The sequence below is a fragment of the Elgaria multicarinata genome, chromosome 20 (genome assembly GCF_023053635.1).
Source record: "Elgaria multicarinata webbii isolate HBS135686 ecotype San Diego chromosome 20, rElgMul1.1.pri, whole genome shotgun sequence".
Classification (NCBI taxonomy): Eukaryota; Metazoa; Chordata; class Lepidosauria; order Squamata; family Anguidae; genus Elgaria; species Elgaria multicarinata.
Window position 1 is genome coordinate 16,978,095 of NC_086190.1, and position 13,894 is coordinate 16,991,988.

Here is a 13,894-nt window from a genome sequence, read left to right on the forward strand (position 1 = left end):
AAACGGGTGTTCTGTTGGTTGAAAAGGGGAGGAGACTGGAAAGGCCAGGATATGATTTATCCTGAGCCTCCTCCAGCGTCCTCCCCTCCCCTTCTGGGCTGCCCTCGCTAGACAGACTGAAAAGGCCATTGAGTGAAAGCAATATGGAAAGGAAGACGGGAAGGCAAAGATTTCCTCCATGGCTTCTCCTTCCTCGTTGGCTTCCGCCCGACAGAGCACAGGAATTTGGGGGCGCTGGCACGTTCGGGATCTTCTGAGCGGCAAGGACGCAGTCCACAGGATCACGCCCTTATTACATCACCGCCCTGCCTCATTCACAGAATTTTACCGGTGATTCGGATGGACTCGTCTTCTTCCTGTGTTTTACTTCTACTATTTCTGTCTCACCCCGCGCCTCCCTGCTGTCGCTTACCACAAAATACAAATGTAGAGTGAAAGACAGAGCAACTGCACAATGCTTTTTGATGTCTAGTACTAGGAGACAGGGCTGGGGTCGAGGGTTATCAGGGTCTCATTGATAACAGCCCCCTTGTGTTGCTCCTGCTTTTCACCATGGCAACCTGTTTGTTCACCTTCCTCCTATTCTGGCCCAAACAACGATGGAGATGAGGAGAAGGAGAAGCCATGGCCTTCTTGCTCACTGGCTCTCTGCCGTCAAGCAAGCAAGTGGGACCCATGATGAGGAAGAGGAGGAAGACCAAGAGCAGCTGGTGACCATGGCAGTAAGAACGCCCCCCGCCCCAACTGATGTTCTCTTAGCCAAGGGCCATCAAAAACACACAGCCAGTACTGCTTAGAGACGTCCTTCTGGAAGAACCCTCAATCTTATATTGGCCCTGTTCAGAAGGCACCTTATACCATGGCTTTAACCACGGTGGTTAAGCCAGAAAGCCGGGCTGTGTTCAGAAGACACCTTAAACGATGGCTTTAACCATGGTGAATAAAGCAAAAAGGCTGATTCGCCATGGTTAAAGCCATGGTTTAAGGTGTCTTCTGAACATAGGATGCAGGAAGAGAAGGGAAACCCCGTGAGGGAGTGAAAAAAACAAGCTGAAGGCAGGGGCGGAACCAAGGATAATCTTGCAAAATATTTTTTGTATAAAAAAGGTTTAGTGAAGGTGCCTACGTGTTTTGGACAAAAAACGTCCTTCCCTGGGGCTTATTCAACAAGGTTTTTGCAGTTGTCTGCTCAATGAAATCATAGTGAAATTATTTTATACAAATAATATTTTGCAAGATTATCCTTGGTTCCGCCCTTGCTTTTGACTTGTTTTTTCACACGTCTTCTGAACACAGCCTGGCTTTCTGGCTTAACCACCATGGTTAAAGCCATGGCTTAAGGTGTCTTCCGAACAGGCCCAAGAAGAACCACGTTGGATAAATCCACAGCTCTGTCTCAGCCAACAACCTGTTTCATACAGTAACTGTCCCAATGAGAAGCAGGCCACACGCAGGCTACCCGTTTTTGTGAAAAGTCACCTACCTAATCTAACCTCCAAGTTAGATTACTGCAATGCGCTCTACGTAGGGCTGCCTTTGAAGACGGTTCGGAAGCTGCAGCTCTTGCAAAATGCAGCGACCAGACTGATTTCGGGAACCAGAAGGTTTGACCATATATCACCTGCTCTGGTCCACTTGCACTGGCTGCCTGTATGTTTCCGAGCCCAATTCAAGGTGCTGGTTTTGACCTATAAAGCCTTACATGGCTTGGGACCACAATACCTGACGGAACGCCTCTCCTGACGTGAATATACCCGGTCACTACGTTCAACATCTAAGGTCCTCCTCCGGGTGCCTACTCCGAGAGAGGCTCGGAGTGTGGCAACGAGGGATAGGGCCTTTTCGGTGGTGACCCCCAGACTGTGGAATGATCTCCCTGATGAGGCTCGCCTAGCACCAACACTACTATCTTTCCGGCGCCAGGTTAAGACTTGCCTCTTTGCCCGGGCATATGGCGGCACATCCTAATTACCCACATGTTTAGTTTTTAATTGGTTTTTAATGCTCTATGTGTGTATGTACTGTGTTTTAGAGTTTTAAATTTTGTATTCTTGTTTTTATCTCAATTTTAGAATTTCTGTAAACCGCCCAGAGAGCCCTGGCTATGGGAGCGGTATATAAGTGTAATAAATAAATAAATAAATAAATAAATACCTGTGGTGTTGTATCTGAGCTTCCATCCGGTGTGAATTCCAGAAAGGTCCGTGGTGAACTGGACGTCCACGGTGCTGCTACGTGTTTCGACCTTTGGAGGGAGGGTGTCCCCGCAGAACGGGCCAAACTCTTGCTTGGGTGTTTTGATCTGGGATGGCGAAAGGAGAATCTCACGACCTAACACGGCCTGCCTGCTTTCAGCATCTACATCTTACGACAACCTGTGCCTGTCTGTTCCCACATTACGAAGGCCCTGGTCTCCTCCTTCTCCCTCTCCTTGGATTCTGGCCCGCCTAGGTCCACTCCTAGGTCCACTTCCAGCATTTAACAGCATTTAACAACGCTAAGTTTGTTTGTTTTTTAATGGACCCCAAAACTGTCATTTTTAAATGGATACTGTTGTTTTTATACTCTTTGTGTTTTTGATGGTTTTAAATTTTGTATACTTTTTAATGTCCACTGTTTTTAACGTTTGTAAACCGCCCAGAGAGCTTCGGCTATGGGGTGGTATATCAATGTAATAAACCAAATCGAATAATTAAAAACACCAACAACAGATTTGAAATGCGACTCACCCAAGCTGTTGCTAGTGAACCTGTGGTTACGTTTTCCTTAACATGGCTCTCTCCAGGTAGCATAAAGCCATCAGGACTAGTAGCCATTGATGGCCTCCTCATCCAGGAATGTATCCAACCCCCTTTGAGAGCCATCCAAATTGGTCACCATCACCACATCTTGCGGTAGAGAATTCCATACTTGAAGTATGCGCTGTGTGAAGAAGTACGTCCTGAATCTCCCACCCATCAGCTTCATGGGATGACTCCACTGGGTTCTAATATTATGGGAGAGGGAGAAAAATGTCTCCCTATATACATTCTCCACACCATACTTAAATTTGTACACTCCTATCATGTCTCCTCTTAGTCTCCTTTCCACCACCACCCCCAGCTGTTGTAACCTTCTCTCATGGGGGAGATGCTCCAACGTTTGATCATTTCACTTGCCCTTTTCTGCATTTTTCCAGCTCTATAATCTCTTTTTTAGGTGTGGTAAACAGTCTTGTTGACACTGACTGGCAGCAATCTCAAGGGTTTCAGGCGGCATCAAAATAATTCCCAGTCGGCTGAGAATTATGGGTGTTGCAGTCCAATGCACCTGGAGGGCGAAGGTTGGAGAAGGCTGCAACATTGGAACAGACCACTCTGGGCTGATGGACAATCATGTGTATTGATTGTCCATCAGCCCTGACAACTTGGGAATAACTCTTCCTGCATCTGATGAAGTGGATTCTAGTTCAGAAAAGCTTATGCCTTGATACATTTGTGAGATCATAGAATTGAAGAGTTGGAAGGGGCCTACAAGGCCATCAGATCCAACCCCGGCTCAATGCAGGAATCCACCTTAAAGCATCCCTGACAGATGGTTGTCCAGCTGCCTCTTGAATGCCTCTAGTGTGGGAGAGCCCACCACCTCCCTAGGTCATGGGTTCCATTGTCGTACTGCTCTAACAGTCAGGAAGTTTTTCCTGATGTCCAGCCGGAATCTGGCGTCCTGTAACTTGAGCCCGTTATTTATCAAAGTGCTTCTGGACTCTCTGTTAGTATTGCTGCGGGTCTTCTAAGATGTCTCTAGATGTCTAAGACACTCTGTAATAAGTGTCTGTACAGCAGGTCCCACTAACCTTAAGGATATCATAAGGACATGACACTTCTGGGTGAATTTCTACATCGAAGGTTTCCACGAATTCCAGGATGACCATAAATCCGTCTTCCACCTGGATGCCGTAATTGCACTGGGAGAGTTTGGGGTACGGGTTGGGATAATTTGGGCTGGCGAACTCTCCGGACCTTGCCGTCAAAACGGTACTTTGGCAGTCAGCTGAAAGGAGGGGTGGGGGAGAAGAGAAGCCATCAGGAAAGTGTTCTAAGCATCATCATCATCATCATTATTATTAGAATCATAGAATCATAGAGTAGTAGAGTTGGAAGGAACCTATAAGGCCATCGAGTCCAACCCCCTGCTCAATGCAGGAATCCACCCTAAAGCATCCCTGACAGGTGTATGTCCAGCTGCCTCTTGAATGCCTCTAATGTGGGAGGCATTATTATTATTATTATTATTATTATTATTATTATTATTAATGATATTTCTCAAAATGGCAAGGTGCATTCCAGGCATGCACACACATCTATCCAGTTAAGCGGAGGTGTTGAAAGTCCAACCTGTGGGCCAAATCTGGCTTGCTTAGAGTCCCAGGCGAGATGGGAATATGGCCTTTGATAGGGAAAAATGTTCCCCATCTCTGCTTTGCATGTTTAGTCCCTGGCACAATTTGGATCACAGCCATCTGCCTCTTTCCTTCCTTCTCGAAACCTCCGATAACACAACCCCTCTCTCGGCGGCTTTCTCAGCTGCCAAGCCTGCGTAGGAGTGGAAATCATTTTTGCTCAACGAAATCCAGCTGCAGCCCTTGCTGGGATGCTTGGAGCTATACGCTCTCCTGTTGCCAACTACGGGCAGTTAGTGAGTGCTGGAAGGATCTCTGCTTGTCAGCGGCGCTAGGTGCTCGCTGGGAGCCGGGCACTGGCGAAAGTTTGCAGCCGCAGCTCGCTCCCCCCCCAACTGATTTATGGAGGAGGATGGATCAAAGGTTGACGTGACACATTACACTCGGAATGTTTTTGCCTTCGTAGCGGTGGAGCTCTGGGTGACTCAGAATCAGAAAATCCCTCTAGCTATTCAGCCTTCCCCCTTGTTCTCTTCCTCCTTGCCTGCATCTAACTTCGCAATATTATAAACTTGGAGAGAGAGAAAAAGAGAGAGAGAGACAGTATGGATTTGTCCCTGTGGCTCTGGAACAATAGAATATGTTAGGAACGCAAGAAGAGCCCTGCTGGATCAGACCAAGGCTTTAGCTAGACCTAAGGTTTATCCCGGGGTCGCCCCTGCCTGCTCCCGGGATCCCCTGTGCGTCATTTACATGAACAGGGATGGCCCCAGGACGACCCTGGGATAAACCTTAGGTCTAGCTAAGGCCCAAGGGTCCATCTAGTCTAGCACTCTGTTCACACAGGGGCCAACCAGCCATCGGCCAGGGATGAACAAGCAGGACATGGTGCAACAGCACCCTCCCACCCATGTTCCCCAGCAACTGGGACACACAGGCTTACTGTTGAACATGTCATTTTGTATAAGGAATGCAGAAAGAAGCTATCCCCTCTCATTATTAACAGCCTTTTCTGGAAGTAACTCCACAACTTTGGTACTAATTTGTTTGTGCATCTTGTGTTTCTAAGTTTTTTTGACCTCGGTGCAAATTAGGGGAAAGGTGTTGCCATCTTCTCGAGAGAAGGGAATTCTACCAAACTGTATTTTGCTCTCATGCCGCTTTTTAACTATCTTTCTCTTGATTTATATGATCTTTGCTGGTCCGTGACCGTCATAAATGAAATGAATGAATGCCTGCTGGCCTTCAAAACGATAAGAATCGCCTTTTAAAAAGACGTGACTTCTTTCTACTTTTTACCTCCCAACGAAATGAAGAATCTCTGCAGTGCCATCATTTGTGCTACAGTGTAGTGTACCACCTCTTAAAGAGTAAAGCAGGACCCCTATTAATCTTTTTTAACAGGGTTTCTCAGGCCACAGGTATTCCATTTGCTGTACTGATAGGAAGGCTGCAATTTACTTTTTTTTTTTAAGGCATTGTACTTTTGGAACTCAAAACAGTACCGAATGCCACAACCACGTTCATTTTTCTGCCCCTTCAACTTGTCAAGACAAGCTCGCTTTTCAAACGGCCAGCTCCTCAAGTTAGCCAATGTCCAGAGCTTGGAAATGGTTTGGACTTGGAAGGCAGATCTGTAAAATTCTGAGCTGGTAGAACTTGGCACGATGTCATCAACCGTGTTAGCTGTGTTGCACTAATGCAACTAAACACCAAGAATTTGGCATTTGCGCAGCGGTGTGTCGCCTTGGGTGAGACAGATGGAGGCAAAATGGGGCCATGAAGGGGTGTGATAGAAAAGCGAGAGAGAGAGGAAAAAGAAAACGGAGAAAAAAGGCTAGAAACAAGAAAAAAGAAGGGAAAGAAGGAGAGAGAAAAAGAGGGGGGAAGATAAAGGAGAAAGAAATGAGAGGTGAAAGAAGAAAGAGGAAAAAGAGAAAGGGAAAAGAAAGGAGGAAGTGAGAGGGAAAAGAAAGGAGAAAGGAGAGAGAGAGAGAAAGAAAGAGGGAAAAGATGGACAGAGGAAAAAAAGAAAAGAGAAAGGAGAATGAAGAGAGAGAGGGGGGGAAAGAAAGAAAGGAGAATGAAGAGAGAGAGAGAGAGAGAGAGAGAGAGGAAAAGGAAAGAAAAGCGAAAGAAGGGAGAGGGGAAAAAGAAAGGAGAAAGAAGAGAGAGGAAAAAAGAAAGAAAGAAAGAAAGAAAGAAAACAGGGGGAGAGCAGAAAAGAGGAAGGAGAAAGAAGAGAAGGGAAAGAAGAGAGGGGGAATAGGAAAAAGAGAAAAGAGAAAGGAGAGAGGAAGAGAGAAAAGAGGGAAGGAAAAGAGAAAGGATAAAAACAAGAAAAAGAGAAAAGAAGAGGCAGACAAAGAAAAGAACACAGCAGTAATAGTGATGGTGGTGATATGGACTACAACAATAAGCACATTTTGGCATAACAAAAGTTCTGATGAAGAGGATCTATACATCAACCTGCTGTGTGTCCCCAACACTGGTTTAAAATTACCTAGCTGTACCATGGCTAGAAGACCAGATTTGAGCAGAACGTAGGGAAAACAGTCACAAAACGTCAAGGCCCATCGTTGGATATCGCAGGGAAGGGAGCAACCCTGCTGGTGTTCATCACATTTGCATTTTTCCTACAAAGCTACATGAGAACTTTGGCACTTCAGGGGTTTAGTGCAAGAGAATTGTGTCGTAAAATTGTGGGGTTTTCAAGCCACAAAGGAAATAAATGTTTGGTAAAAGTTCACACCATAGCACAGGCATGGGAATCGAGTTGTGTCAATCAGTGCCTGTGGCATCACAGGCATTGTCCAATCAGTACCCGTGGCGTCACGGGCATTATCCAATCAGTACCCGTGGCGTCACAGGCATTATCCAATCAGTGCCCGAGGTGTCACGGGCCTTATTCAATCAGTACCCGTGGCGTCACAGGCATTATCCAATCAGTGCCTGAGGTGTCACGGGCCTTATCCAATCAGTACCCATGGCGTCACAGGCATTATCCAATCAGCGCCCGTGGTATCACTGATAGTATCTAATATGTGTCTGTGACACTTATGCAGCCCATGTTCTCCAGAGCATTTTATGTAGCAATTGATGGGGCGAAGAGGAAAAAGTGCACAGGGGCTATTAAGTTGTGAGAACAGACAGTCGTGGTCATGACAGTGGAGCATTTCAGAATTAGTTCTTCTTTTACATTTTATATCTCTTTATATGTGACCACAGGGATCTGCCTTTATTAAGGGCTGTATTTTCCCCCCGCAGATCCGTAAGTGCAAAAAATCTATAAAATCATTTAAAAAAGAAAAGAGAAAAAAAAAAGGCTTGCGCAAGAGAAATGGGACAATTTTTCATGTGGTGCTTGGCCATAAACTCCAACTGAGCTTTAGGGCCGCCGGGAGAGCGTTCAATTATACTTTGGTCTTTATTTTTATTACAGATACACGGGCACTGCCCACAAGAGACCTGAACTCTGAGAAATGAGCCCCTCTCAACTTGTGAACTCATGATGGCCGGATCATTAGGTCTGGAATTAACAGCGGGCTGTAAATTACATTGCTGAGCAACTGGAAGAGCGAAGCGAAGCAGGAACTAGGAGTCGAAGTCAAAGGGAAGCGAACTGACGTTGCTTTGGTTTTTAAGAGTGAACTGAGATGCAGGATCAGGTGCAGCAGCTGGAGTGTTGGACTGGGAGTTGGGACATCTGGGTTCTAGTCCTCACTTGGCCATGGAAGCTCACTTCTAGCCTTCTTTGCGTTACAAAAACACACCCCAGTAAGTCTGATGTATTTTTTTGAGATGGGAGTTGCCACTATCTTCTGCCGTGTGCAGGAAAAGCAACGCAATCAAAATGGCCCCCTGAATGGGCCGTGTGCGCGTTGTTTACTTCCTCTTTCGAAAGAGGAAGTAATGAGGGACGAACGCATGGGCGGAGAAGCGACGGTAAACAAACGCGATTCCCCCCCTCTGGGATGACACTGGTAGGCAGGATCCTGTGAATTCTGCTGGACCATTCCAGCCTGTCGTTCTACGACTGTACGGTTCCTCTCATCAGCCCTTTGCCTTTTATTGGCAATACATGTTTCTCCCGGGGCTCGGGGGAGGGCGTTGCAAAGCGAAGCAGGTTTGCAAAGAGCTTGGAAGGCAAAGAGAAAGCCATTTTATTAACCGTAGGAGGCAGACCTAGGCCGGAGGGAAATAGAAAAGACCCACGCTAGTCACTGATTGAGCATAGCGCTCTGTAGGACTGTGGTGCGAAGCTGTGGGCGGTTCGGGAAGGAACGCCGGGCGCATCTAGCTCTGTCTCGGCCTAAGTCGTGCAGAAGCGCATTTATTGATTTCACGCTGGAAAAGAAAGAGGGACAGGAAAGGAGGAGAAGAGAGAGAGAGAGAGAAAGACAGGGCTGGTGAATATAAGCCTTTCTGAGTCGAATGACCCTATGGAAAGGAAGACCAGGCTCCTGTATCTTTAACAGTTGTATAGAAAAAACGGAATTTCAGCAAGTGTCAGTTGTGTGCCTGCAGCACCTGGTGAAATTCCCTCTTCATCACAACAAGCCCTGCCCCTCTTTTCTATCTGGTCCAGAGGGCAGGGCTCCTGCAGCTTTAACTGTTGTGACAGAAGAGGGAAATTCACCAGGTGCTGCACACATACAAATTACACCTGCTGAAATTCCCTTTTCTATGCAACTGTTAAAGATACAGGAACCCGGTCCTCCTTTCCATAGGGTCACCCTGTTTCTGAGTAAGCATCAGAACGTATCTCACAGTGCAATGCTCTGCATGTCTACTCATAATTAAGTCCCACTGTGTTGAATGGGGCTTACTCCTAGGAAAATGAGTATAGGATTGCAGCTTCTATACATTTCTCCCCCTTTTTAACATGTGATTGTTATATTATAATAATAATAATAATAATAATAATAATAATAATAATAATAATATTTCTTACTCGCCTCTCCATTCTGATCGAGGCGGGGAACAACAATAAATGATAAAATACATAAAACTGAATTAAAACATAATATACATTGTTAAAAGCATCCTAAAAAAAACCCTAAAAACATCTTAAAATTCCACATCTTTTGTGTACCTTTAAAATCTTGGTTTTGTAAACTGCCCCAGAAGATCCAACGGAGGGTGTTCGGCAAATCTTTTAAATAAACTCATAATAAAGCAAATGATTTAAACTAACTTTCCCACGCTCTGGTAGCCTCCAGGTGTGTGAGACTACGACATCCATCATCCCCATGCCGATTGGGAATGATGGGTTGTTGCATTCCAACACATTGGAGAAGTTGGGTTTAAATAAATAAATAAATAAATAAATAAATGCATTTACTTATAAATAAGTAAGTAAAGAAATAATCAACCAAGGCAGCCTGAGCTATATTTTAGGTAAATGGTTGCGTTTCAAAAAGCCAGACCTGGAACCAGCTCAGGTGTGTAGTAGTCTACCCGATGCTCTTCACAGGTTTGGCAGACTCACCTGTGCAGTTTTTTTTGTCTCGATGGAGCCGGTAGCCGATTTGGCAGCTGCAGTAAAAGCCGCCCAGGTAGTTGTGGCAACGGTGGTCACAGATTGGTTCAGCGTCGGGTTCCTGTTTGCACTCGTCAATGTCTGGAGCAGAGAGAAGGAAAGAGAGGAAGCAGTTTAAAATTGGTACCTACCAAACCACTTTCCCCCTTATATGCCCAGCTGACCGTTAAGATTTGCAGAGGAGGCCTTGCTGGTCATTCCACAGCCATCTGTGGAATGTCGCCATCTGACATGTAGAAAGCGGGGCCTTCTTAGTCGTGGCACCCACCCTCTGGAACTAATTGCCCTGTGCACAAAATGTGGTGAATTCTAACCTCCTGTTTTTAATTAAGAATGTAAGAAAAGCTGTACTGGATCAGACCAAGGTCCATCTAGTCCAGCTTTCTGTTCACACAGAGGCCAACCAGCTACTCACGGGAAATCCACAAGCAAGAAAAGAGTGCAAACTCATGGTCCATCCAGTTCAGTTTTATCAGCACTGACAGGCAGCGGGATTCTGACAAAGGTCCCTCCTAGCCTTACGTGGAGACACTAGGGCTAGAACCTGGGAACTTCTCCCAGCAAAGCAGGGTTCTCTAGCACTGAGCTGCACCCCTTCTTTTAAGACTCGGGAAGACGGAAGCTCCTTTATACGGAGTCAGTTCCATAGCTCAATATTGTCTGCACTGACTGGCAGCAGCAGCTGTCCAGGGGTTCAGACAAGGGTCTTCCTTTTCAAGCCCTACATCAGTGGTTCCCAAAGTGGGCAGTACTTCCCCCTTGGGGGCGGTGGGATTGCATAGGGGGGCGTTCGAGGTGGTCTTTTCCCAGAAGCGCCTCTCCAGAAGGTCTTAAAACCCAGGGACATTTTTATGGGAGAAGGTAGTTCGGTCCCAAGCCATACAGGGGAAGAATCCACACATGTATTAATATCGTTTAAGAAAAGTCCTTTTTAACAGTGAATTTAAATGTTTCAAAAGCACCAAAACGCTAATGAAGAGACATACCCTGCTTGGTGTGCCCCGCCACGCCGGCTGCAAAACAGAGGCATTCGCTCTCTTTTCCCTCCCTCCCTCGGCAAGCCTGCGGTGGGTGCTTCGGATTTTGAATAAATATTCAACTAATTGTTACTGTTTTGAATTTTATTGTTATTATCTTCCTTAGTGGGTCGTTGAAAACTGCTGTTCTGAATAATTATTTTTATAGTGTAGGGTAGGGGGCACTGGGCATGAGTTTGTGGAACCAAGGAGGCGGTGATCTGAAAAAGTTTGGGAACCACTGCCCTACATGAAGATGGTCCATCCCCTATAAGAAGCTCCAGATAAGACTATTTCCCCCTGTAGCTCGGGATTGTTTAATTGGCTTTTCCTAGCTGTTGCTACACGATCCTTTTTTGCTGGCGATGCTGTGGATTGCCCTAACCTTGAGCTACGTTGATGACGTTTCTGTGTGCCTTGCTTTCCTAGAAGAGGAAGTCTCCCAATTCCACCTCTCACCTTCAGCAGCATAGAAGGCCTCAAAGCCGGTGAACTCCTTCTCATTGGAGTAGTCCGACCTGAAGGTCACGGCGAGGTTGTTGTCCACCGAGTGGTACGTCTTGTCTCCTGGAGCTTCCTCGGTGTCGGTGCTCTGATGTCCACACAGGGTGGCCAAGACTTTCCCCCCTGAATGCAACTGTAAGGCAAGTAGACAGGGCGAAACAGGACTTGATCGAAGGAAGTAGCCGGGCAACACAGGACGTGATGTAAGCAAGTAGGTGGAGCAAAACAGGAAGTGATGTAAGCAAGTAGGTGGGGGAAGTGTGGTGTAGTGGCTAAAGTGTTGGACTGGGAGTCAGGAGATCTGGGTTCTAGTCCCCAGTCAGCCATGGAAACCCACTGGCTGACTTTGGGCCCATCATGGACTCTCAGCCCAACCTACTTCACAGGATTGTTGTTGTGAGGATAGAAATAGAGAGGAGGAGGAGGAGGAGGAGGAGGAGGAGGAGGAGGAGGAGGAGGATTATGTACAACGCCTTGGGTTCCTTGGAGGAAAAAAAAGGCGGGATTTAAATGCAATAATAAATAAAATAAAAATAAAACTGGAAGTGATGCTGGTATGGCATGGATAACTTTTCCACCTTTAAGCTGACTTCCCAGTACTACTACTTTGAGCATTTGATTATCAATACCAGGGCTGATTTGCAGGGCTGAAGGCAAAAGAAGGAGGGGCCAAACAAGTCAAAGGTGGGGCAAAGGTCAAAAGGGGCATGACCAAAACACCAAAACTACCAGCGTATGTTAGCTTAACTGTCTTCACTGCCGGTGATTAAGCCTTAGGGGAGGAAGTTCAGCCTGAGGCCAGAGGATGAAGGTGTGGCCATCTAGGGAAAATTGAGATCCCAGGTAGGCCGGATTTGGACTAGGGTGGCCATATGAAAAGATGGACAGGGCTCCTGTATCTTTAACAGTTGCATAGAAAAGGGCATTTCAGCAGGTGTCCTTTGTTTGCGTGCAGCACCTGGTGGAATTCCCTCTTCATCACAACAGTTAAAGCTGCAGGAGCCCCGTCCTCCTTTCCATAGGGCCACCCTAGCTAAGGCTCAACACCCCTGCTTTATGAACATCCCTGACACCCAGGTCTAAGATGCCGTCACGCCTATAGTTCCACGTACTTTCACGTAGTCGTATTCACATAAGTAGGACAGCTCCACGTTGAAGTGGGTGAAGTAGATCCGGATGGTGTATCCGCTGGGCACGGTAATGTTCCATGTCCTCTCCTTGCCGTTGGGGTATACGTTTGGAAAGTCGGGAGATGCAAACCTCCCATACGTTCTCTCCAGCTGAAGGACGTCGCTGTGCACCCCGTGGCAAAAGGCGAAGAAGAAGAGGCCAAACCTGGGAGAGAAAATGGAGTAAATTAGCAAAAGGAGGCATAGGTCATGCTTAACTCATACGAACATGAGAAGAGCCCCACTGGATCAGACCAAGGGTCCATCTAGTCCATCATTCTGTTCACACAGCAGCCGACCAGCAGCCCACGGAAAACTCACAAGCAGGACACAAGTGCGACAGCACCCTCCCGCCTATGTTCCCCAGCAACTGGTGTACACACTGGCATACTGCCTCTGGTACTGGCGATAGCATTGTTGCAACGATCCGGGCGGGGAGGCTGTCAAAAAACGGGATCTGTTTATGAGTAAATGGGAACCGTTGATGATTTATTGATTTATTTGCCCTCCACCTTTCTACCACGAAAATGGCACTCAAGGCAGCTTACAGTCATAGACAAATAAAACATTTTGATCAATAACATAAATAAACATTGAGCTGATAATGATTCCAACAATAAAACAAACACGTCAAAACACAGTTAAAAATGTAATGGCAACAGAATAAAAACAGGACTCAATCCAGCAGATCCGCTCACACGCCAAAGGCCTACGTGAATTTTTTTAAAAATCCACACAGCTCGTAGTTAAACTATGGAATTCGTTACCACGAGACACAGTGACAGCCAGTGATTTGGATGGCTTTCAGAGGGGGCTGGGCAATTTCATGGAGGCGAAGGCGATCAGCGGCTACTAGTCCGAAAGGCTGTATTCTATATTCTACGTCCAGGATCAGAGACATGAGGCTTATGTACGCTAGTTGCTTGGAGGAACACGGGCGGGAGGGTACCCATGTTCCCCCAAAACTCCGTGTGCCATGGGACAGATTATCGGGGCAATCGATAGCGTCCCTTCTCAGGGAGCAATCTTGTAAGGTTCCAATTACGTGGGTAGAAACAAACAAACCCAGGTCCAATGAATCTGTGGCAGGTTCCCTGATTCCCCAGAGAAGGACATTTTGGCTAGAACGTACCTCATCGCTGCAAAATCCTTCTTCATGCCCATGGGGTGTCTGCGATCAACCGCTCTTGTTGGGATCTTTGCACTGCTGGGAAAGGCCCCCCTTCTGTTGGCTCAGCGGTGTTTGTTTGAATTTTGAAATCTGATCTTTATCTTGTCCTCC

General features: G+C 46.6%; 1 protein-coding gene across 2 annotated transcripts in view; it reads right to left on the bottom strand.

Annotated features, from left to right (window-relative positions):
- The window catches only part of MASP2 (MBL associated serine protease 2), a 23,720-nt gene extending 9,826 nt beyond the window's left edge, over positions 1 to 13,894 (bottom strand). Inside the window, exons 1-6 of one of the 2 annotated variants that reach the window (XM_063145340.1) lie at positions 13,745 to 13,894; positions 12,556 to 12,778; positions 11,399 to 11,576; positions 9,873 to 10,004; positions 3,836 to 4,032; positions 2,155 to 2,302 (exon numbers count right to left, since the gene is read on the bottom strand). In XM_063145340.1, coding sequence (XP_063001410.1) covers positions 2,155 to 2,302; positions 3,836 to 4,032; positions 9,873 to 10,004; positions 11,399 to 11,576; positions 12,556 to 12,778; positions 13,745 to 13,776 — 910 coding nt within the window. In that variant the 5' untranslated portion in view covers positions 13,777 to 13,894. Of the gene's footprint in view, positions 1 to 2,154; positions 2,303 to 3,835; positions 4,033 to 6,856; positions 8,729 to 9,872; positions 10,005 to 11,398; positions 11,577 to 12,555; positions 12,779 to 13,744 lie in introns of those variants that run through there. The other variant, XM_063145341.1, reaches the window with a different exon arrangement.